The sequence below is a fragment of the Haliotis rufescens genome, unplaced genomic scaffold (assembly GCF_023055435.1).
Source record: "Haliotis rufescens isolate VD_foot unplaced genomic scaffold, xgHalRufe1.0.p SCAF_14, whole genome shotgun sequence".
Lineage (NCBI taxonomy): Eukaryota > Metazoa > Mollusca > Gastropoda > Lepetellida > Haliotidae > Haliotis > Haliotis rufescens.
In genome coordinates this window covers 33,616,247-33,641,139 of record NW_025963824.1, presented here as the reverse complement: position 1 = coordinate 33,641,139, position 24,893 = coordinate 33,616,247, and the positions used below count along the sequence as shown (strand labels likewise).

The following is a 24,893-nucleotide window of genomic DNA, read 5'->3' as shown; positions in this document are numbered from 1 at the left end:
AGATTTACCTTAGTGATAGCGCACAAAACAATATACCGTATATCGCTACCTACAAAGTGACCCCACGGATAAGGCGACCTACGTTTTAGGCGACCCCACGTTTTAGGCAACCCCATGTTTATAGTGAGTGAGTGAGTGAGTGAGTATGGTTTTACGCCGCTTTTAGCAATATTCCAGCAATATCACGGCATGGGACACCAGAAATGGGCTTCAAACATTGTACCCATGTCGGGAATCGAACCCGGTTCTTCGGCGTGACGAGCGAACGCTTTAACCACTAGGCTACCCGAACGCCCCCCATGTTTATAAGGCGACCCCACAGATAATGCGACCCCACGTATAAGGCGACCCTAAGGCGCCTTCAAAATCGATGCTTATTTATATACCCCATCCATAAAGGGAATCGGAATGAAGCACGTCAGCAGCGCATACTGTTGTCAGATCTTCCAATCACTTCACATACGATTACATCGAAATGAATATAAACAACATAGAATGAAATTTTGAATATACTTAATAGAATAGATTACAAACATCAGTCCAGATACTTTATGGACTTTTTTTATAACCAGACTGTGTAATTACATGATAAGTTTGTGTACTTCAGTATAGATTTGTTGACATGGTATTCTGGTGTTACGTGCTCACAGCAATGTCTTTGTGTTGGGGAAAAAACATCAAAACTCTTCAACCCTGTGTATAAGGCGACCGTAAAACCTGAACTCTGATGAAGACTAACTATAGTCATACGATCTTAAAACAACTATATGTTCTATACTCCAACAAACAATTACGATTGTTATAGCGCATAGAGCCATCATAGCACTGAAACGTTCATTAGTCTTTATCAACAATGGCTTACAAAGTTGTCGCTAAGATCTCTCATGGTGTCACTCTCCATCAACAAACCTTCTCGTTGTTGATGACTGCAACAATGCACTTCCGGCAGTAGACGTGAGCACATGGGGTGATCACAGGGCTCTTCAGGCTGTCCAGACACACGGCGCATTCCTCGTCGGACCCCGACTTCAGCACCATCAGCAACGTCTCCACCAACTTCTGCCTCACCTCATCGATGTTCTCTCCCCTGTCCATCTTGTCTGCAACAACAGACGTGTTTGATGTCATAAACAGACACAGCAGCTATGCTGCTTCTGGATAATAAGGGTATAACACATTTGTTTGTTTGTTTGTTGATTAACGCTGCACTCAGCAATACTTCAGCTACATCAAGGCAGTCTGTAAATAATAAAAGTCTGGACCAGACAATCCAGTGATTGACATCATGAGTATTGACCTACAAAATTGGGATACGATGACATGCATCAATCAAGTCAGCGAATCTGACCACGGGATCCCATTAGTCGCCTGGTACAACAACAATCCTCTTTTACTACAGGGTTGGGGTCTAACACAAACCAGTGATTGACATTGTGAGCCATGTCCAGTTTGTGAATGTCACCTGCAAGTTGAGAAGTTCCGTGCAATTAGTTCCCCAAGACAACTATACCAAAATAACTTTCATAGCTAGAAAAAGACAAAATCGTAAAATCTTGGGAAAAACAGAGAAAAAAATAACTGAGAAAATTGGAATAAATGGATCGTGATGGATCTTACATTCCCCAATCCTGTACAATCCCAGCCTATTCCCAACACAGGAACAATCCCAGCCTATTCCCAACACCTTTACAATCCCAGCCTATTCCCAAAACCTGTACAATCCCAGCCTATTCCCAACACCTGTAACATCCCAGCCTATTCCTAACACCTGTACAATCCCAGCCTATTCCTAACACCTGTACAATCCCGGCCTATTCCTAACACCTGTACAATCCCAGCCATTTCCTAACACCTGTACGATCCCGGCCTATTCCTAACACCTGTACAATCCCAGCCTATTCCTAACACCTGTACAATCCCAGCCTATTCCCAACACCTTTACAATCCCAGCCTATTCCTAACACCTGTACAATCCCGGCCTATTCCTAACACCTGTACAATCCCAGCCTATTCCTAACACCTGTACAATCCCAGCCTATTTCTAACACCTGTACAATCCCAGCCTATTCCTAACACCTGTACAATCCTAGCCTTTTCCTAACACCTGTACAATCCCAGCCTATTCCTAACACCCGTACAATCCCAGCCTATTCCTAACACCTGTACAATCCCGGCCTATTCCTAACACCTGTACGATTCCAGCCTATTCCCAACACCTATACAATTCCGGCCTATTCCTAACACCTGTACAATCCCAGCCTATTCCTAACACCTGTACCATCCCAGCCTATTCCTAACACCTGTACCACCCCAGCTATTCCCAACACAGGAACAATCCCAGCCTATTCCCATCACCTCTACCATCCCAGCCTATTCCCAACACCTGTACCATCCCAGCCTATTCCCAACACCTGTACCATCCCAGCTATTCCCAACACAGGAACAATCCCAGCCTATTCCCATCACCTGTACCATCCCAGCCTATTCCCAACACCTGTACCACTCAGCCTATTCCCAACACCTGTACTATCCCAGCCTATTCCCATCACCTGTACCATCCCAGCCTATTCCCAACACCTGTACCACTCAGCCTATTCCCAACACCTGTACCATCCCAGCCTATTCCTAACACCTGTACCACTCAGCCTATTCCCAACACCTGTACAATCCCAGCCTATTCCCAACACCTTTACAATCCCAGCCTATTCCTAACACCTGTACAATCCCGGCCTATTCCTAACACCTGTACAATCCCAGCCTATTCCTAACACCTGTACAATCCCAGCCTATTTCTAACACCTGTACAATCCCAGCCTATTCCTAACACCCGTACAATCCCAGCCTATTCCTAACACCTGTACAATCCCGGCCTATTCCTAACACCTGTACGATTCCAGCCTATTCCCAACACCTATACAATTCCGGCCTATTCCTAACACCTGTACAATCCCAGCCTATTCCTAACACCTGTACCATCCCAGCCTATTCCTAACACCTGTACCACCCCAGCTATTCCCAACACAGGAACAATCCCAGCCTATTCCCATCACCTCTACCATCCCAGCCTATTCCCAACACCTGTACCATCCCAGCCTATTCCCAACACCTGTACCATCCCAGCTATTCCCAACACAGGAACAATCCCAGCCTATTCCCATCACCTGTACCATCCCAGCCTATTCCCAACACCTGTACCACTCAGCCTATTCCCAACACCTGTACTATCCCAGCCTATTCCCATCACCTGTACCATCCCAGCCTATTCCCAACACCTGTACCACTCAGCCTATTCCCAACACCTGTACCATCCCAGCCTATTCCTAACACCTGTACCACTCAGCCTATTCCCAACACCTGTACAATCCAAGCCTATTCCCAACACCTGTACCATCCCAGCCTATTCCCAACACCTGTACCATCCCAGCCTATTCCCAACACCTGTACCATCCCAGCCTATTCCCAACACCTGTACCATCCCAGCCTATTCCCAACACCTGTACCATCCCAGCCTATTCCAAACACCTGTACCACTCAGCCTATTCCCAACACCTGTACCATCCCAGCCTATTCCCAACACCTGTACCATCCAAGCCTATTCCCAACACCTGTACCATCCCAGCCTATTCCCAACACCTGTACCATCCCAGCCTATTCCCAACACCTGTACCATCCCAGCCTATTCCCAACACCTGTACCACTAAGCCTATTCCCAACACAGGAACAATCCCAGCCTATTCCCAACACCTGTACCATCCCGACTGTTCAACAACGTTACCTAGGAAGTCTTGTGTGTCCTTGACAGCCTCAGCAGCCCTTGCCACCAGGGAAGGATGGCAGCACATCTGCCGCAGCCTCATCAGGATGGCCAGCACCTGGCCATAGTTGTGCAGCAGCGTGCCCTCACGGAAATACCTGACCAACAGACACCAGTCACTCATCACGGAAATACCTGACCAACAGACACCAGTCACTCATCACGGAAATACCTGACCAACACAGACACCAGTCACTCATCACGGAAATACCTGACCAACACAGACACCAGTCACTCATCACGGAAATACCTGACCAACACAGACACCAGTCACTCATCACGGAAATACCTCACCAACACAGACACCAGTCACTCATCACGGAAATACCTGACCAACACAGACACCAGTCACTCATCACGGAAATACATGACCAACACAGACACCAGTCACTCATCACGGAAATACCTGACCAACACAGACATCAGTCACTCATCACGGAAATACCTGACCAACACAGACACCAGTCACTCATCACGGAAATACCTGACCAACAGACACCAGTCACTCATCAAGGAAATACCTGACCAACACAGACAACAGTCACTCATCACGGAAATACCTGACCAACACAGACACCAGTCACTCATCACGGAAATACCTGACCAACACAGACAACAGTCACTCATCACGGAAATACCTGACCAACACAGACACCAGTCACTCATCACGGAAATACCTGACCAACACAGACACCAACCACTCATCACGGAAATACCTGACCAACACAGACACCAGTCACTCATCACGGAAATACCTGACCAACACAGACAACAGTCACTCATCACGGAAATACCTGACCAACACAGACACCAGTCACTCATCACGGAAATACCGGACCAACACAGACACCAGTCACTCATCACGGAAATACCGGACCAACACAGACACTAGTCACTCATCACGGAAATACCTGACCAACACAGAAACCAGTCACTCATCACGGAAATACCTGACCAACACAGACACCAGTCACTCATCACGGAAATATCTGACCAACACAGACACCAGTCACTCATCACGGAAATACCTGACCAACACAGACACCAGTCACTCATCACGGAAATACCTGACCAACACAGACACTAGTCACTCATCACGGAATTACATGACCAACACAGACACCAGTCACTCATCACGGAAATACCTGACCAACACAGACACTAGTCACTCATCACGGAAATACCTGACCAACACAGACACTAGTCACTCATCACGGAAATACCTGACCAACACAGAAACCAGTCGCTCATCACGGAAATACATGACCAACACAGACACCAGACACTCATCAGGGAAATACCTGACCAACACAGACACTAGTCACTCATCACGGAAATACCTGACCAACACAGACACCAACCACTCATCACGGAAATACCTGACCAACACAGACACCAGTCACTCATCACGGAAATACCTGACCAACACAGACACCAGTCACTCATCACGGAAATACCTGACCAACAGACACCAGTCACTCATCAAGGAAATACCTGACCAACACAGACAACAGTCACTCATCACGGAAATACTTGACCAACACAGACACCAGTCACTCATCACGGAAATACCTGACCAACACAGACAACAGTCACTCATCACGGAAATACCTGACCAACACAGACACCAGTCACTCATCACGGAAATACCTGACCAACACAGACACCAACCACTCATCACGGAAATACCTGACCAACACAGACACCAGTCACTCATCACGGAAATACCTGACCAACACAGACACAAGTCACTCATCACGGTAATACCTGACCAACACAGACACCAGTCACTCATCACGGAAATACCGGACCAACACAGACACCAGTCACTCATCACGGAAATACCGGACCAACACAGACACCAGTCACTCATCACGGAAATACCTGACCAACACAGAAACCAGTCACTCATCACGGAAATACCTGACCAACACAGACACCAGTCACTCATCACGGAAATATCTGACCAACACAGACACCAGTCACTCATCACGGAAATACCTGACCAACACAGACACCAGTCACTCATCACGGAAATACCTGACCAACACAGACACTAGTCACTCATCACGGAATTACATGACCAACACAGACACCAGTCACTCATCACGGAAATACCTGACCAACACAGACACCAGTCACTCATCACGGAAATACCTGACCAACACAGACACCAACCACTCATCACGGAAATACCTGACCAACACAGACACCAACCACTCATCACGGAAATACCTGACCAACACAGACACCAGTCACTCATCACGGAAATACCTGACCAACACAGACACTAGTCACTCATCACGGAAATACCTGACCAACACAGACACCAACCACTCATCACGGAAATACCTGACCAACACAGACACCAACCACTCATCACGGAAATACCTGACCAACACAGACACCAGTCACTCATCACAGAAATACCTGACCAACACAGAAACCAGTCAATCATCACAGAAATACCTGACCAACACAGACACCAGTCACTCATCACGGAAATACCTGACCAACACAGACACTAGTCACTCATCACGGAAATACCTGACCAACACAGAAACCAGTCACTCATCACGGAAATACCTGACCAACACAGAAACCAGTCACTCATCACGGAAATACCTGACCAACACAGAAACCAGTCACTCATCACGGAAATACCTGACCAACACAGACACCAGTCACTCATCACGGAAATACCTGACCAACACAGACACCAGTCACTCATCACGGAAATACCTGACCAACACAGACACCAACCACTCATCACGGAAATACCTGACCAACACAGACACCAGTCACTCATCACGGAAATACCTGACCAACACAGACACCAGTCACTCATCACGGAAATACCTGACCAACACAGACACCAACCACTCATCACGGAAATACCTGACCAACACAGACAACAGTCACTCATCACGGAAATACATGACCAACACAGACACCAGTCACTCATCACGGAAATACCTGACCAACACAGACAACAGTCACTCATCACGGAAATACCTGACCAATACAGACACCAGTCACTCATCACGGAAATACCTGACCAACACAGACACCAGTCACTCATCACGGAAATACCTGACCAACACAGACACTAGTCACTCATCACGGAAATACCTGACCAACACAGACACTAGTCACTCATCACGGAAATACCTGACCAACACAGACACCAGTCACTCATCACGGAAATACCTGACCAACACAGACAACAGTCACTCATCACGGAAATACATGACCAACACAGACACCAGTCACTCATCACGGAAATACCTGACCAACACAGACAACAGTCACTCATCACGGAAATACCTGACCAATACAGACACCAGTCACTCATCACGGAAATACCTGACCAACACAGACACCAGTCACTCATCACGGAAATACCTGACCAACACAGACACTAGTCACTCATCACGGAAATACCTGACCAACACAGACACTAGTCACTCATCACGGAAATACCTGACCAACACAGACACCAGTCACTCATCACGGAAATACCTGACCAACACAGACACCAGTCACTCATCACAGAAATACCTGACCAACACAGATACCAGTCACTCATCACGGAAATACCTCACCAACACAGACACCAGTCACTCATCACGGAAATACCTGACCAACACAGACACCAGTCACTCATCACGGAAATACCTGACCAACACAGACACCAGTCACTCATCACGGAAATACCTCACCAACACAGACACCAACCACTCATCACGGAAATACCTGACCAACACAGACACCAACCACTCATCACGGAAATACCTGACCAACACAGACACCAGTCACTCATCACGGAAATACCTGACCAACACAGACACTAGTCACTCATCACGGAAATACCTGACCAACACAGACACCAACCACTCATCACGGAAATACCTGACCAACACAGACACCAACCACTCATCACGGAAATACCTGACCAACACAGACACCAGTCACTCATCACGGAAATACCTGACCAACAGACACCAGTCACTCATCACGGAAATACCTGACCAACACAGACACCAGTCACTCATCACAGAAATACCTGACCAACACAGACACCAGTCACTCATCACGGAAATACCTGACCAACACAGACACCAGTCACTCATCACGGAAATACCTGACCAACACAGACACTAGTCACTCATCACGGAAATACCTGACCAACACAGACACTAGTCACTCATCATGGAAATACCTGACCAACACAGACACTAGTCACTCATCACGGAAATACCTGACCAACACAGACACCAACCACTCATCACGGAAATACCTGACCAACACAGACACCAACCACTCATCACGGAAATACCTGACCAACACAGACACCAGTCACTCATCACAGAAATACCTGACCAACACAGACACCAGTCACTCATCACGGAAATACCTGACCAACACAGACACCAACCACTCATCACGGAAATACCTGACCAACACAGACACCAGTCACTCATCACGGAAATACCTGACCAACACAGACACCAGTCACTCATCACGGAAATACCTGACCAACACAGAAACCAGTCACTCATCACAGAAATACCTGACCAACACCAGAGACCATATAATAGAGGGACGGCCCTCTAGCCTATGCGCGAAACCATCAGTGCTACGGCTTGTACTGCGCAGCCTGTCCGGAAGCGAGCAGAAACGCGTTCACTGCAGTCATCGTTGTCGCCTTTTTTTCCGATGCAAAAGATATATTTCACAATACATAATTACACTCATATATTTCTTAACATTGTTAACATTACAACTGAGATTTGTTGGTGCCCGAAAGCATGTCGTTGTCACTGTATTTGGTGACTGTGATCACGCTTTGTCTTTGTCCGAGAGAACAAAATGGCGCACATGTAAAATCGGCAAAAGTGCAGATTTTGATTTTCAATAACGGCCTCTAATTCGCAATGAAAGTCCTTGGTTACTTAGGTGTATAAAAAGGAGATATGTTAAAAATTGGCTTAGTGCCATTAACAAATTTAGGGCGGATCCGAAATTTCAGATTTTGACTCCAGAAATGGGACTAAATCTGAATTTTCCCGAAATAATTACACCACAACTCTTAATTTTCGCATGCTTTCAGACGAATGTGTTCCTATTATCGGTCCTGAATTTAATAGTTTTACATTCATCACGATTTCCCCTATGGCTTGGTACCAACGTTATTTAGATACGATCGGTAGTTTTTTTAGTATGATTTTTGGCGCAATGCCATATTTTACATCACATATTTTAAGTTAAATTACCATATAGCAGACGACATAACATGCATTTTGTCTGTGATTATCATCCGCATATATCCTTTGAAACATTCTACAAAGTGACTTATATTGTATGATATTAGAATTGTTTTTGTAAAACGCGTATTTTTTTTACCATTGCTTTCGCCATTTCTTCGTAAGTTTAACTTTGTTTCAGTTAGGCCTTATCACATATCGCGCATATACTACATACTACAATACTACATATTTGTTATCTTCTGTAGATTTTGTCTGTATAAATCATGGCTACATTTAATCAATTATTTATTTTATGCCGTGTAAATATTGATAGTGAGCAAAATGATATTGGCCTAAACCCAATCATAATAATGTAAATATGATGAAGGTATCAATGAAAACATCATACAAAAATAAAAATCCGTTACATGAAATATATGTATAATAAAATTATCATTTGCTTTGTAAATGCCAAGAAAGAAGAAGGATTATATCGGCAGTCGTCGGGAGAGAAGTTCCAGACAACAAGGTCGAAGGTGTCATTCAGTAAAATATATAGATGGTCTATTGAATTTTGAAAACAACAAACGTTACTACAGTTTACGATATACTAGTACATATCTGGTCCCATGCTCGTTGAAGCTATATTGTTATACCTGAAATACCTAATTATTTGTATGCTGAAATATCAATCTAATCGGGTAATATCGGAATATTTGGAATTTAACAGTAGCCTCCGTTTGAAAAAAAACTTACCTCGCTCCAGCAAACCCCATTATCACTGCTAGCCCCAAACTGGCATTAACCAATAACTTTTGATTCTTTCGAAGCCCATTGTCGGACACATCGAAAATTCATTTAACAACGCTCGTAGTTTAATGTGTATTTCTAATTCATTGGAACTATTAGCATTATAAAATAGTAGCGAATTTACATGAAATAAAAACATTAATATGGCGTCATTTTTTTTCTGGCTAAAAGTAAAGCATTTACACCAGTCGGTGATCATGCATTTTTGCAAGTAAATCTAGTCTGGACTTATTATAAGATATGAAGTTAATATGGAGATATATTTTGTGAACATCGAGAATATGGTGATATGTTACAAGTGTCTTCCCTGCTTCTGGATGCGTTTTATTTACACTTCCTGAGTTCCTGTGCAATTTACCGGATCGTAGTTTTCTGTGGCGTTCGTAGTAGATTTGGTATATTTGTTTATTTATAATAGTTATCAATTGCAGCATAAAATGAGATATATTAACTGATTTTTAAAACAAATAGAATACTTTATAAAATACTTTTGATATCGGAACGGCTTTTTCTTCACACGCCCTCGAAAACTTACGCTTGTGGACAGACGTCATATTTTCATTTCCTATCTTTTTCTTTGAGTGAAACTTTTCGGGAGGTATTTACCAACGGCTTGGTAGCGGTAACATCACTGTCATTCTATTTAGACCAAGAGTCATCCAAAACCAACCCCTGGTCGAAGAGAGGGAATTCTTCAAGTGGCATATCTAGGTCCAAGACGAAATCGTCCAAGTTAATGAAGTCGTCCATGGCTGTGGCGAATGTAAATTGAAATAAATGTCCCGGAAGACACACATGTTCAGCAAATAATTTGCAGCCAACTGACATGTGCTAATGATTGATATCATAAAAAAATCTTTGTAATCCGCTAAGAGACGTCCTTTTATTGGATTGTCGCTGGTCGTAGTCGGAGAAATCTCGGCTAAGGGAATTAACTCTTACCCCGGATATTATATAATATTGTTTACGTGGTTACCAGAATGGTCAGTCGTGAATGTCTGCGCATCTATTGCGCATCTGCAGCGGTACAGGGAGGTTAACAGCAGGGTGTCGGGGTGTATCAGTTACATGCCAGACCGTAGCGCTGATGGTTTATGATAAACTGTTGGGGAGGGCCGTCCCTCTATTATATGGTCTCTGCCAACACAGACACCAGTCACTCATCACGGAAATACCTGACCAACACAGACACCAGTCACTCATCACGGAAATACCTGACCAACACAGACACCAGTCACTCATCACGGAAATACCTGACCAACACAGACACCAGTCACTCATCACGGAAATACCTGACCGACACAGACACCAGTCACTCATCACGGAAATACCTGACCAACACAGACACCAGTCACTCATCACGTTTGGACATAGAAAGGAGCAGCTCCGTCCAAACCTTCCCCATCAGAAACAGTAATGTTGGCTGTCACTGTCACCCATGCACAATGCAGCACAACTTGGAAACAAAGCCCTATGCTTTGAGCCAGCTTATTAACAAATTTGTAAAATTTTAAGATTTTTTACATTTGTATACTTATCCTGCATTACTCCTTAATGCATATACTGCTGCTTTTGGACATAAAGAGGAACTGTGAGAGGTACAGCTGCTAAAGACAAGTTGTTCCAACCAGTAACTGGCAGCAGCCTCGCACAGTCGGCACGTGACTCAGAATCGATGACGTCACATCAGAGCACATAATGCAGGACAAGTAAAAAAATGTATAGCAATAAGCACTTGTTTTAATAACATCATTTTTGGTTCAGTACACCTTCGGAACAGAAAGAAAGTCCTATGCCTCCAGCTATCTTTTTAACAAAAGCTGTAGGTACTTCCAGCATTAGGGTCTTAACCTACAATCTCTGAACATAAACTGCCAACAGATCGTCTATAAAGTTTTGTCAAATTCCAATAATAAATTCTCAAGATGTACACAAGCATATTAGAATTTCTTTTTCACACCACGTTACCTTGACCTTCCTAAAACAGAATAAAACAAGTATTGACTTTTAATTTATGTTCGTAAGGTGTGATCGGGTAGCCTAATGGTTAAAGCGTTTGCTCGTCACACCGAAAACCTGGGTTCGATTCCCGACATGGGTACAATGTGTGAAGCCCATTTCTGGTGTCCCATGCCGTGATATTGCTGAAATATTGCTAAAAGCGGCGTAAAACCATGCTCACTCACTTGTTTGTTTGTTGTTCAACACCACACTCAGCAATATTTCAGCTATTTTGTTGATAGCGCCAAATCTAACTCACATTCCGATTGGTCCATTAAGACTGAGTAGCATAGCAAATTAAATTGGCTAATGAAGATCACGGATGGGTATTTTGAGATCACAAGAACCAAGGGCGGGTAACTTCAGATCGCAAGAACTAAGGGCGGGTAACTTCAGATCGCAAGAACCAAGGGCGTGTAACTTCAGATCACAAGAACCAAGGGCGGGTAACTTAAGATCACAAGAACCAAGGGCGGGTAACTTCAGATCACAAGAACCAAGGGCGGGTAACTTCAGATCGCAAGAACCAAGGGCGGGTAACTTCAGATCACAAGAACCAAGGGTGGGTAACTTCAGATCGCAAGAACCACGGGAATGGATCAAGGGGTTAGTGTGAGTTTACGGAAATGCGACCCGGGTGATCTAGAGGATGGGGTAAAGTAAAAGATACACATCTTGCAGGGTCGGGCAGATTGCTTGAAACAAAGGCTTTCTCAGGGTTCAACCTATGTGTGAGTCTCGTACTTGCTGATGAGAAGTTTGCCTTCATTCTGCATGACTGTGTAGACCTTCCTCTCCTCCTCTGACAGCTGGATGCGTTCAATGAAGGTGTCCCGAGCCGGTAGCTCCACGAGGGGCTTGTTGTTTATCTTCATGGTCTTCGTGCGGCGTAGCGCGATGTTGGCCATCAGGTGCTGCACACGTCTGGGAACATGGCAAGTTAGTGCATTACGGGAATTATTAGGACACCCCTTTCTCATCCTTAGGGCTAGTTGCAACTTAAGGTGAGCAATAGCAACTCCTTAAACAAATGTTTCCTAAATTTGTACATTCACTGAGTACTTAATCACGAGATAAATGACTCTTTTATTTCCAGTGGTGAAGTGTGGTCTAATAAAACATTAGCCCAGATTGTCATTTGATGGTTGGTTGGTTTGTTGTTTAACGCCACACTCAGCAATATTCCAGCTATATGACGGCGGTCTGTAAATAATCCAGCCTGGACCAGACAATCCAGTGATTGATATCATGAGCATCGATCAACGTCATTTGAAGCTTCTATTTCTTAAAAAGGGGATGGCATCCTATTGTTTTTACTTGGCCTTGTTGTAGAATAAGCTCTAGAGAGTATTCTACGGAATGTCCCTCTATCACTCCATATTATCTTTTTGCAGTTTTGAGCACACTCCATTTAACACAGATTAAAATTTTGACTAAATAAAATGTGCGGAATGATATGAAATCAAACGACAGATGTTACATGTATGTATTTCTGCGGGGCTGAACCTGTTACCTTGGTACTTGTAGTCTAGTCAGTGAACACGTAGACTAGTGAGGCACTGGTCAACCACGATGCTTTTAAAAATCTCTTTTCCAAGTACACGTACAACAGTAAGAGCTGTTTGAAACAAACTTGTTAATGAAAGTTGTTTCAGATCTTTCTTTTCACTTACAAGACAGATAAAAACCACTATCCCTCAGGTTCAGTAAAAACAGTAAACACCCATAGAGTGTGCCTGTAACCTCAAAAAGAAATAACGTGATTGGAAAAACAGACTGGGGATAGGTAATGAAAGGGTGTTCAATCATGTCTACATACGTCACATCGTTTCTCTTGCCCGCTATCTTCGGATTTGTTTTATACCGTGACTAAACTAAAATTCAACAGTTTCAACAAAAACGTTGTAGGCAAGTCATGTCCTTTCCACACAGCCCTAATTCTCACTTGAGAGCACACTTGTCCCCGCGTGCGAGCGGCCTCTCGATGGTACGGTACCACCACTGTCGCTCTGTGAGTGGCGAGATCTGCAGGAAGTTGATCAGGGACCATAGATCCTTCATCGAGTTCTGAATCGGAGTTCCTGCAACAGAATAAGTCTTGAAATTAAAGTGTGCTGCAAGGCCGTCTTGTTGTTGCTAGTTATTTTTTAGGCATAAATGAGAAGTTTAATTAATGCGAGAAAAGACCACTTGCATTGTTCGCATTAAATTCATGCTCGTGTAAATTTTAAGATTTACAGTTTACTGGTCCACTCGCGTGAGAGAATGAATGTTGTCTTGCAGTGATCAAGCTCTGAGCCTGTATAACTCTTGCCTTGGACGGCCAGTTTACTGGTCCACTCGCATAAGAGAATGAATGTTGTCTTGCAGTGATCAAGCTCTCTGAGCCTGTATAACTCTTGCCTTGGACGGCCAGTTTACTGGTTCACTCGCATGAGAGAATGAATGTTGTCTTGCAGTGATCAAGCTCTCTGAGCCTGTATAACTCTTGCCTTGGACGGCCAGTTTACTGGTTCACTCGCGTGAGAGAATGAATGTTGTCTTGCAGTGATCAAGCTCTCTGAGCCTGTTTTACTCTTGCCTTGGACGGCCAGTTTACTGGTCCACTCGCGTGAGAGAATGAATGTTGTCTTGCAGTGATCAAGCTCTCTGAGCCTGTGTAACTCTTGCCTTGGACGGCCAGTTTACTGGTCCACTCGCGTGAGAGAATGAATGTTGTCTTGCAGTGATCAAGCTCTCTGAGCCTGTATAACTCTTGCCCTGGACGGCCAGTTTACTGGTCCACTCGCGTGAGAGAATGAATGTTGTCTTGCAGTGATCAAGCTCTCTGAGCCTGTATAACTCTTGCCTTTGATTGCCAGTTTACTGGTCCACTCCCGTGAGAGAATGAATGTTGTCTTGCAGTGATCAAGCTCTCTGAGCCTGTATAACTCTTGCCTTGGACGGCCAGTTTACTGGTCCACTCGCATAAGAGAATGAATGTTGTCTTGCAGTGATCAAGCTCTCTGAGCCTGTATTACTCTTGCCTTGGACGGCCAGTTTACTGGTCCACTCGCGTGAGAGAATGAATGTTGTCTTGCAGTGATCAAGCTCTCTGAGCCTGTATAACTCTTGCCTTTGATTGCCAGTTTACTGGTCCACTCGCGTGAGAGAATGAATGTTGTCTTGCAGTGATCAAGCTCTGAGCCTGTATAACTCTTGCCTTGGACGGCCAGTTTACTGGTCCACTCGCGTGAGAGAATGAATGTTGTCTTGCAGTGATCAAGCTCTCTGAGCCTGTTTTACTCTTGCCTTGGACGGCCAGTTTACTGGTCCACTCGCGTGAGAGAATGAATGTTGTCTTGCAGTGATCAAGCACTCTGAACCTGTATAACTCTTGCCTTGGACGGCCAGTTTACTGGTCCACTCGCGTGAGAGAATGAATGTTGTCTTGCAGTGATCAAGCTCTGAGCCTGTATTACTCTTGACTTGGACGGCCAGTTTACTGGTCCACTCGCGTGAGAGAATGAATGTTGTCTTGCAGTGATCAAGCTCTCTGAGCCTGTATAACTCTTGCCTTTGATTGCCAGTTTACTGGTCCACTCGCGTGAGAGAATGAATGTTGTCTTGCAGTGATCAAGCTCTCTGAGCCTGTATAACTCTTGCCCTGGACGGCCAGTTTACTGGTCCACTCGCGTGAGAGAATGAATGTTGTCTTGCAGTGATCAAGCTCTCTGAGCCTGTGTAACTCTTGCCTTGGACGGCCAGTTTACTGGTCCACTCGCGTGAGAGAATGAATGCTGTCTTGCAGTGATCAAGCTCTCTGAGCCTGTATAACTCTTGCCCTGGACGGCCAGTTTACTGGTCCACTCGCGTGAGAGAATGAATGTTGTCTTGCAGTGATCAAGCTCTCTGAGCCTGTATAACTCTTGCCTTTGATTGCCAGTTTACTGGTCCACTCCCGTGAGAGAATGAATGTTGTCTTGCAGTGATCAAGCTCTCTGAGCCTGTATAACTCTTGCCTTGGACGGCCAGTTTACTGGTCCACTCGCATAAGAGAATGAATGTTGTCTTGCAGTGATCAAGCTCTCTGAGCCTGTATTACTCTTGCCTTGGACGGCCAGTTTACTGGTCCACTCGCGTGAGAGAATGAATGTTGTCTTGCAGTGATCAAGCTCTCTGAGCCTGTATAACTCTTGCCTTTGATTGCCAGTTTACTGGTCCACTCGCGTGAGAGAATGAATGTTGTCTTGCAGTGATCAAGCTCTGAGCCTGTATAACTCTTGCCTTGGACGGCCAGTTTACTGGTTCACTCGCGTGAGAGAATGAATGTTGTCTTGCAGTGATCAAGCTCTCTGAGCCTGTTTTACTCTTGCCTTGGACGGCCAGTTTACTGGTCCACTCGCGTGAGAGAATGAATGTTGTCTTGCAGTGATCAAGCTCTCTGAGCCTGTGTAACTCTTGCCTTGGACGGCCAGTTTACTGGTCCACTCGCGTGAGAGAATGAATGTTGTCTTGCAGTGATCAAGCTCTCTGAGCCTGTATAACTCTTGACTTGGACGGCCAGTTTACTGGTCCACTCGCATGAGAGAATGAATGTTGTCTTGCAGTGATCAAGCTCTCTGAGCCTGTGTAACTCTTGACTTGGACGGCCAGTTTACTGGTCCACTCGCGTGAGAGAATGAATGTTGTCTTGCAGTGATCAAGCTCTGAGCCTGTATAACTCTTGCCTTGGAGGGCCAGTTTACTGGTCCACTCGCGTGAGAGAATGAATGTTGTCTTGCAGTGATCAAGCACTCTGAACCTGTATAACTCTTGCCTTGGACGGCCAGTTTACTGGTCCACTCGCGTGAGAGAATGAATGTTGTCTTGCAGTGATCAAGCACTCTGAACCTGTATAACTCTTGCCTTGGACGGCCAGTTTACTGGTCCACTCGCGTGAGAGAATGAATGTTGTCTTGCAGTGATCAAGCTCTGAGCCTGTATTACTCTTGACTTGGACGGCCAGTTTACTGGTCCACTCGCGTGAGAGAATGAATGTTGTCTTGCAGTGATCAAGCTCTCTGAGCCTGTATAACTCTTGCCTTTGATTGCCAGTTTACTGGTCCACTCGCGTGAGAGAATGAATGCTGTCTTGCAGTGATCAAGCTCTCTGAGCCTGTATAACTCTTGCCTTGGACGGCCAGTTTACTGGTCCACTCGCGTGAGAGAATGAATGTTGTCTTGCAGTGATCAAGCTCTCTGAGCCTGTATAACTCTTGCCTTTGATTGCCAGTTTACTGGTCCACTCGCGTGAGAGAATGAATGTTGTCTTGCAGTGATCAAGCTCTCTGAGCCTGTATAACTCTTGCCCTGGACGGCCAGTTTACTGGTCCACTCGCGTGAGAGAATGAATGTTGTCTTGCAGTGATCAAGCTCTCTGAGCCTGTATAACTCTTGCCTTGGACGGCCAGTTTACTGGTCCACTCGCGTGAGAGAATGAATGTTGTCTTGCAGTGATCAAGCTCTCTGAGCCTGTATAACTCTTGCCTTTGATTGCCAGTTTACTGGTCCACTCGCGTGAGAGAATGAATGTTGTCTTGCAGTGATCAAGCTCTCTGAGCCTGTATAACTCTTGCCTTGGACGGCCAGTTTACTGGTCCACTCGCATAAGAGAATGAATGTTGTCTTGCAGTGATCAAGCTCTCTGAGCCTGTGTTACTCTTGCCTTGGACGGCCAGTTTACTGGTCCACTCGCGTGAGAGAATGAATGTTGTCTTGCAGTGATCAAGCTCTCTGAGCCTGTGTAACTCTTGCCCTGGACGGCCAGTTTACTGGTCCACTCACATGAGAGAATGAATGTTGTCTTGCAGTGATCAAGATGGTTGCCATGACTTTGCCAGCCGATGGTTGAGTCTTTAACTTTTTGGGACGGGGTGAAGCAAAGCCAGTCCACTGCTTACTCTGTTCTTTGGTTTCTGGGTCATAGTGTTGTACCCAGGTTTCATCACCAGTAACAATTCTCTCAGTAAAGTTGTCTGCATCCCGACTGCATTGCATCAAAAGTGCCTGACACATTAATGCAAGTACAGCCTTCTGATCATCACTCGGATATTTCGGGACCCATCGGGCAGACAGCTTCCTCATACCCAGATGATCATGCAAAATGGTATGGATACTTCCCTCTGAAATGTCCAAGGCCTTTGCCATTTCTGACACCTTCATTGGCCTGTCTTTGACAACCAGTTGTCTCACAGCTTCACTGGTTTGGTCATTGGTCACCTCTACAGGCCTGCCAGGGCGTGGCTCATCTTCCAGGTTCACCTGACCCCTCTTAAATTCTGCAACCCTGTGCATTCGAAGGTGCACTATCACCATAAACATCTGACAATTCATCATGTATCTCCTTTCCAGGTTTCCCTTTTAAGTAGAGGTACCTAATAACAGCCCTGTATTCAACCTTTGACGAAACTTTGACAGAATCTACCCTTGCCATCTTTATAGATCACATGTGACTTCAAATACAATTTCCTCAGTGAAACTTTGTCTATGCACGTGACATACATTGGTGCACAGCACGTGACAAGCATGCAACCGTTAAGATCTGATAAATAGCTTAGGCTGGTTATATATTGAATGGCCCTCGTATATGCCTTTAGGCTTCCGATGATAAATACATATGTTCTAAGCCTTGAACTCCATTACAGCCATGCCCTGCCGTCCTTCAGTGTGTGGTCTCAGCTCTTCCACCTATCTGTCAGCACCCACCTCTGCTGTCTCAGCTCTTCCACCTATCCGTCAGCACCCACCTCTGCTGTCTCAGCTCTTCCACCTATCCGTCAGCACCCACCTCTGCTGTCTCGGCTCTTCCACTCACCTGTCAGCACCCACCTCTGCTGTCTCAGCTCTTCCACCTATCTGTCAGCACCCACCTCTGCTGTCTCGGCTCTTACACCTATCTCTCAGCACCCACCTCTGCTGTCTCGGCTCTTACACCTATCTGTCAGCACCCACCTCTGCTGTCTCGGCTCTTACACCTATCTGTCAGCACCCACCTCTGCTGTCTCGGCTCTTACACCTATCTGTCAGCACCCACCTCTGCTGTCTCAGCTCTTCCACCTATCTGTCAGCACCCACCTCTGCTGTCTCAGCTCTTCCACCTATCCGTCAGCACCCACCTCTGCTGTCTCAGCTCTTCCACCTATCCGTCAGCACCCACCTCTGCTGTCTCAGCTCTTCCACCTATCCGTCAGCACCCACCTCTGCTGTCTCAGCTCTTCCACCTATCCGTCAGCACCCACCTCTGCTGTCTCGGATCTTCCACTCACCTGTCAGCACCCACCTCTGCTGTCTCAGCTCTTCCACCTATCTGTCAGCACCCACCTCTGCTGTCTCGGCTCTTACACCTATCTCTCAGCACCCACCTCTGCTGTCTCGGCTCTTACACCTATCTGTCAGCACCCACCTCTGCTGTCTCGGCTCTTACACCTATCTGTCAGCACCCACCTCTGCTGTCTCAGCTCTTCCACCTATCTGTCAGCACCCACCTCTGCTGTCTCAGCTCTTCCACCTATCCGTCAGCACCCACCTCTGCTGTCTCAGCTCTTCCACCTATCCGTCAGCACCCACCTCTGCTGTCTCGGCTCTTACACCTATCTGTCAGCACCCACCTCTGCTGTCTCAGCTCTTCCACTCACCTGTCAGCACCCACCTCCGCTGGGTCTTGAGTTCCATCACCGCCTTGGTCTGCTGGGCCTTGGGGTTCCTGATGACATGCCCCTCGTCCAGCACCACCCTCAGCCAGTCCACCTTGTGCAGAGGCCGCTCTCTGGTCTGAAATACACATGTGAGGGTCAAGTCTTCCAACCAGTGATTGAGTCCAACAACTATTCACACATCCAACAACTATTCACACCTCCAACAACTATTCACACATCCAACAACTATTCACACATCCAACAACTGTTGACACCTCCAACAACTATTCACACGTCCAACAACTATTCACACATCCAACACCTATTCACACATCCAACAACTATTGACACATCCAACAACTATTGACACATCCAACAACTATTCACACGTCAAACTATTCACACATCCAACACCTATTCACACATCAAACAACTATTCACACATCCAACACCTATTCACACATCCAACAACTATTGACACCTCCAACAACTATTCAAACATCCAACACATATTCACACATCCAACACCTATTCACACATCCAACACCTATTCACACATCCAACAACTATTCACACATCAACACCTATTCACAACTCCAACAACTATTCACACATCCAACAACTATTCACTCATCCAACAACTATTCACACATCCAACACCTATTCACACATCCGACAACTATTCACACATCCAACAACTATTCACACATCCAACACCTATTCACACATCCAACAACTATTCACACATCCAACACCTATTCACTCATCAAACACCTATTCACACATCCAACACATATTCATACCTACAGGTATACTAGCCACATTAAGAAACTGTGCACGGAGAAAATATAGATATAAGGGCACACCGTCCATATATGAAATATAGGTTTGAACACAGCAATTATTGGAGACATTCAAACGCTCATGCACGTGCCATGCGATATGACGTCATTGATGGGGGCCTATGGACGTGCAATGTGTTACTGCACGTGCATCCTGTGCAGCTGTACACAGCACGTGCAACTCAAAATTCGCTGTCACTTTGGAAAGCATGATCTGTGGTCTTTCAAAAATTCAAAACAGACACAAGCATATCACAAGCAAATCATGCCAAGATTGACAGATGCACAGCGGCATGAAGCCATTGGAATGATCCGAGCGGGAATGAGGCAACAACAGGTTGCAACACATTTCCAATGCCATCGTAACACGATATCTGCATTGGTGAGGTGTTATCAGAACACAAATGACGTTGCCGACCACCCACGTTCGAGTAACGACGCCAAGACAGGACAGATGGATTCGAGTTACACATCTCCGACACAGGTTCCAAACAGCAGTAACGACGTCCCAGACAATTCCTGGACTGCGCCGTATCCATCCCAACACTGTCAGGAATCGTTTACGTCAGTACAGGATTCGACAAAGACGCCCTGCCATATGTCCCATCCTGACACACCGTCATTGAGTCAACCGTCTAAGATGGTGTCGAAATCATGTTCGCCAACCTCGAATATGCAGTGTCCAACCCAGAATTGAAAATCAAGGGGGGACTTGTCCCCCCATCATGTACAAAATAGGGGGGATTTTGAAAAAGTAGGGGGGATAACTGCTTTCTTCAAAAATGTCTTATTTTGTATTATGTACTGGAACATCATCATATAAAAGTGTAACAGATCAGAATAAAGAACTGCTTTTTTTTTAGTCACTAGGCCCGGGATCGATTTCCCCTTCAGTTAGAGAAGTAATTACAGTGACTGTGGTTTCATCATTGTCTTTTTTAGAACATCTATTTTGATTAAAAAAGTCTGTAATTTTTTGTTTTTGTGCGACATTTTCACTATTCAAAAGATCGTCTGCAATGACAGTCGGCGATTCATATTGTGTTATTTCAGAAACGAAACTAAAACGAACTAAAATGCTCAAAAATATTTTCAGAACTATTCAAGAAAGAATATTTATTGTCTTTTAACATCTTGTCAAAGGTTTTTGATTACTAAACAACAAAATACAACATAATTTTGAAGAAAGTTTTGATACGCCTTCTACTAAAGTAAAGTAAATTTCGTTTCCCATGCAAATCCTGTCGATAATTTATTCCAGAACCCAAGGGAAGTAACTCGTGTTCGAACTTCCGGTTATTAACGATCGGTCTTCGACAGTTGTTTACAATGTTTGCTGTGAACTGTCTTTCTTCGTTAATTGATTAAAGATTTAGTGAGTATTGAATCTAAAGGTAGGGACAAACAGCTGATAAAGTAAGTGACTGTTCAAGAAATTACAGTGCGCGACAGATCGCGCTTTGAGTTTTTTATGAGGGGCGATTTGATTTTTTTAGCGTGAATCGCGCAATCGCGCGGTCTGGGTTGGACACTGAATATGGTGGAGAAATGTTGTCTTTACAGATGAATCGAGGTTCAACATTTCCCACAGTGACGGGCGCCAACGCGTCTACCGGCGTTTGGGAGAACGTTATGCACGCAACTCTATTGTGGAGAGGAATCGTTTTGGAGGTGACTCTGTGATGATTTGGGGTGGGATAACAGCACGGCACCGAACCCCTTTGGTGGTTGTTCAGGGCAATCTCACCGGTGTTGGCTACAGAGATCAGATTCTGAGGCCTGTGGTCATTCCTTTCCTGCAACGTCATGGCCCGGGATTGTCAACAGGACAACGCTCGTCCTCACACGGCTAGGGTCGCAATGGATTTCCTTCACCATAACAACGTCATGTAACTGCCATGGCCTGCAGTTTTCCAGATCTCTCCCCAATAGAGCATGTGTGGGATGAAATGGAGCGCCGTCTGCGTTGTCTTCCACATCCTCCAGATAACGTCCGTGACTTGGCACAGGATTTGAGGAGGATATGGCAGGCCATTCCCCAGGCCTTCCATGCCCATTTGGTGGACTCCATGCGTCGCCGATGCACTGCTGTGATTCACGCACAGGGTGGTCATACCCGTTATTGACTTTGTGACTTTGTCGTATGACCCCCTACTCCATTTTGATCTTCTGACGTCATCGTAACAGTTGTTGTTCAGGTCCCGTTGACATTTTCTTATGGTCCGATCATTCAGCTGCTACAGCGTCTGCATCATTTTGTTCTTGCTGTGTTGTATTTCAATCCAGAATATATTTTCTTCGTGCACAGTTTCTTTATGTGGCTAGTATATTTACACATCCAACACATATTCATGCCTACAACAATTTTTTGCAGATCCAACACCTATTCACACATCAAACACCTATTCACACAACTTTCTTTGTTTGTTGTTTAACGCCGCACTAAGCAATATTTCAGCTATATTACGTCGGTCAGCGTCCACTGACCACCCGATCCCGTTAGTCGCCTCTTATGACAAGCAGAGTCACCTTTTACGGCAAGCATGGGTTGCTGAACACCTATTCTACCCCCCCCCGATCTTCACACATCCAACACCTATTCACACATCTAACAACTATTCATGCCTACAACACCTATTCACACATCCAACACCTATTCACACATCCAACAACTATTCACACAACTTTGTTTGTTTGTTGTTTAACGCTGCACTAAGCAATATTCCAGCTATATGACGTCAGTCTGTAAATAATCAAGTCTGGACCAGAGAATCCAGTGATTGACATCATGAGCATCAATCCACGCAATTGGGATCGATGACATTTATCAACAAAGTCAGCGTCCACTGACCACCCGATCCCGTTAGTCGCCTCTTATGACAAGCAGAGTCGGCAAGCATGAGTTGTTGAACACCTATTCTACACCCCCCCCCCCTCCCAGATCTTCACACATCCAACGCCTATTCACACATCCAACACCTATTCATGCCTACAACTATTCACAAATAGTCACAACACCTATTCATGCCTACACCTATTCACAACACCTATTCATGCCTACAACTATTCACAAATAGTCACAACACCTATTCATGCCTACACCTATTCACAAATAGTCACAACACCTATTCATGCCTACACCTATTCACAAATAGTCACAACACCTATTCATGCCTACACCTATTCACAAATAGTCACAACACCTATTCATGCCTACACCTATTCACAAATAGTCACAACACCTATTCATGCCTACACCTATTCACAAATAGTCACAACACCTATTCATGCCTACACCTATTCACAAATAGTCACAACACCTATTCATGCCTACAACTATTCATGCCTACACCTATTCACAAACAGTCACAACACCTATTCATGCCTACAACTATTCACAAATAGTCACAACACCTTGGCATCTGCAGCGAGAGTGGAGTATGTGGTGAGCACTATGTCCTGCTGGGCCAGGACGCTGACGTCCTTGGTGCGACTTCCTCCGTAGTAGGTGTAGATCTCCAGGTGCACGCAATCATGCAGGTGCTCCTCAAACTGGCCCTGGACAGGGGAGAGTGAGTGAGTGAGTTGGGTTCACTTTTATAACAGTGATTCAACTGAATAAGGGACGTCAGCTTGATGTGATGCAGTTCTTAAGGGATATATTAATTCGGTGAAACGGCACATAAACCAAATATGATCAGGCAATACTACCTACCAGCCAGTTCCCGAGCACCGACAGTGGCAGACAATGCTACTACCAACCAGTTACCGAGCACCAACAGGGGCAAACAAAGCTAATTACCAGCCAGTTATCGGGCACCGACAGGGGGGAAGATAATGATACTTCCAGCCAGTTCCCGAGCACCGACAGGGGCAAACAAAGCTAATTACCAGCCAGTTATCGGGCACCGACAGGGGGAAGATAATGATACTTCCAGCCAGTTCCCGAGCACCAACAGGGGCAAACAAAGCTAATTACCAGCCAGTTATCGGGCACCGACAGTGGCAGACAATGCTACTACCAACCAGTTACCGAGCACCAACAGGGGCAAACAAAGCTAATTACCAGCCAGTTATCGGGCACCGACAGGGGGAAGATAATGATACTTCCAGCCAGTTCCCGAGCACCGACAGGGGCAAACAAAGCTAATTACCAGCCAGTTATCGGGCACCGACAGGGGGAAGATAATGATACTTCCAGCCAGTTCCCGAGCACCAACAGGGGCAAACAAAGCTAATTACCAGCCAGTTATCGGGCACCGACAGGGGAAAGATAATGATACTTCCAGCCAGTTCCCGAGCACCAACAGGGGCAAACAAAGCTAATTACCAGCCAGTTCCCGAGCACCGACAGTGGCAGACAATGCTACTACCAACCAGTTACCGAGCACCAACAGGGGCAAACAAAGCTAATTACCAGCCAGTTATCGGGCACCGACAGGGGGAAGATAATGATACTTCCAGCCAGTTACCGAGCACCAACAGGGGCAAACAAAGCTAATTACCAGCCAGTTATCGGGCA

The 24,893-nt window shown here is 45.5% G+C and overlaps 1 protein-coding gene across 1 annotated transcript in view; it reads right to left on the bottom strand.

Annotated features, from left to right (window-relative positions):
• LOC124124690 (helicase-like transcription factor) overlaps positions 1-24,893 on the bottom strand; it is a 74,482-nt gene that overhangs the window by 14,781 nt on the left and 34,808 nt on the right. Inside the window, exons 14-19 of the mRNA XM_048395310.1 lie at positions 23,786-23,929; positions 19,530-19,665; positions 13,820-13,955; positions 12,619-12,798; positions 3,776-3,912; positions 910-1,100 (exon numbers count right to left, since the gene is read on the bottom strand). Coding sequence (XP_048251267.1) covers positions 910-1,100; positions 3,776-3,912; positions 12,619-12,798; positions 13,820-13,955; positions 19,530-19,665; positions 23,786-23,929 — 924 coding nt within the window. The remainder of the gene's footprint in view (positions 1-909; positions 1,101-3,775; positions 3,913-12,618; positions 12,799-13,819; positions 13,956-19,529; positions 19,666-23,785; positions 23,930-24,893) is intronic.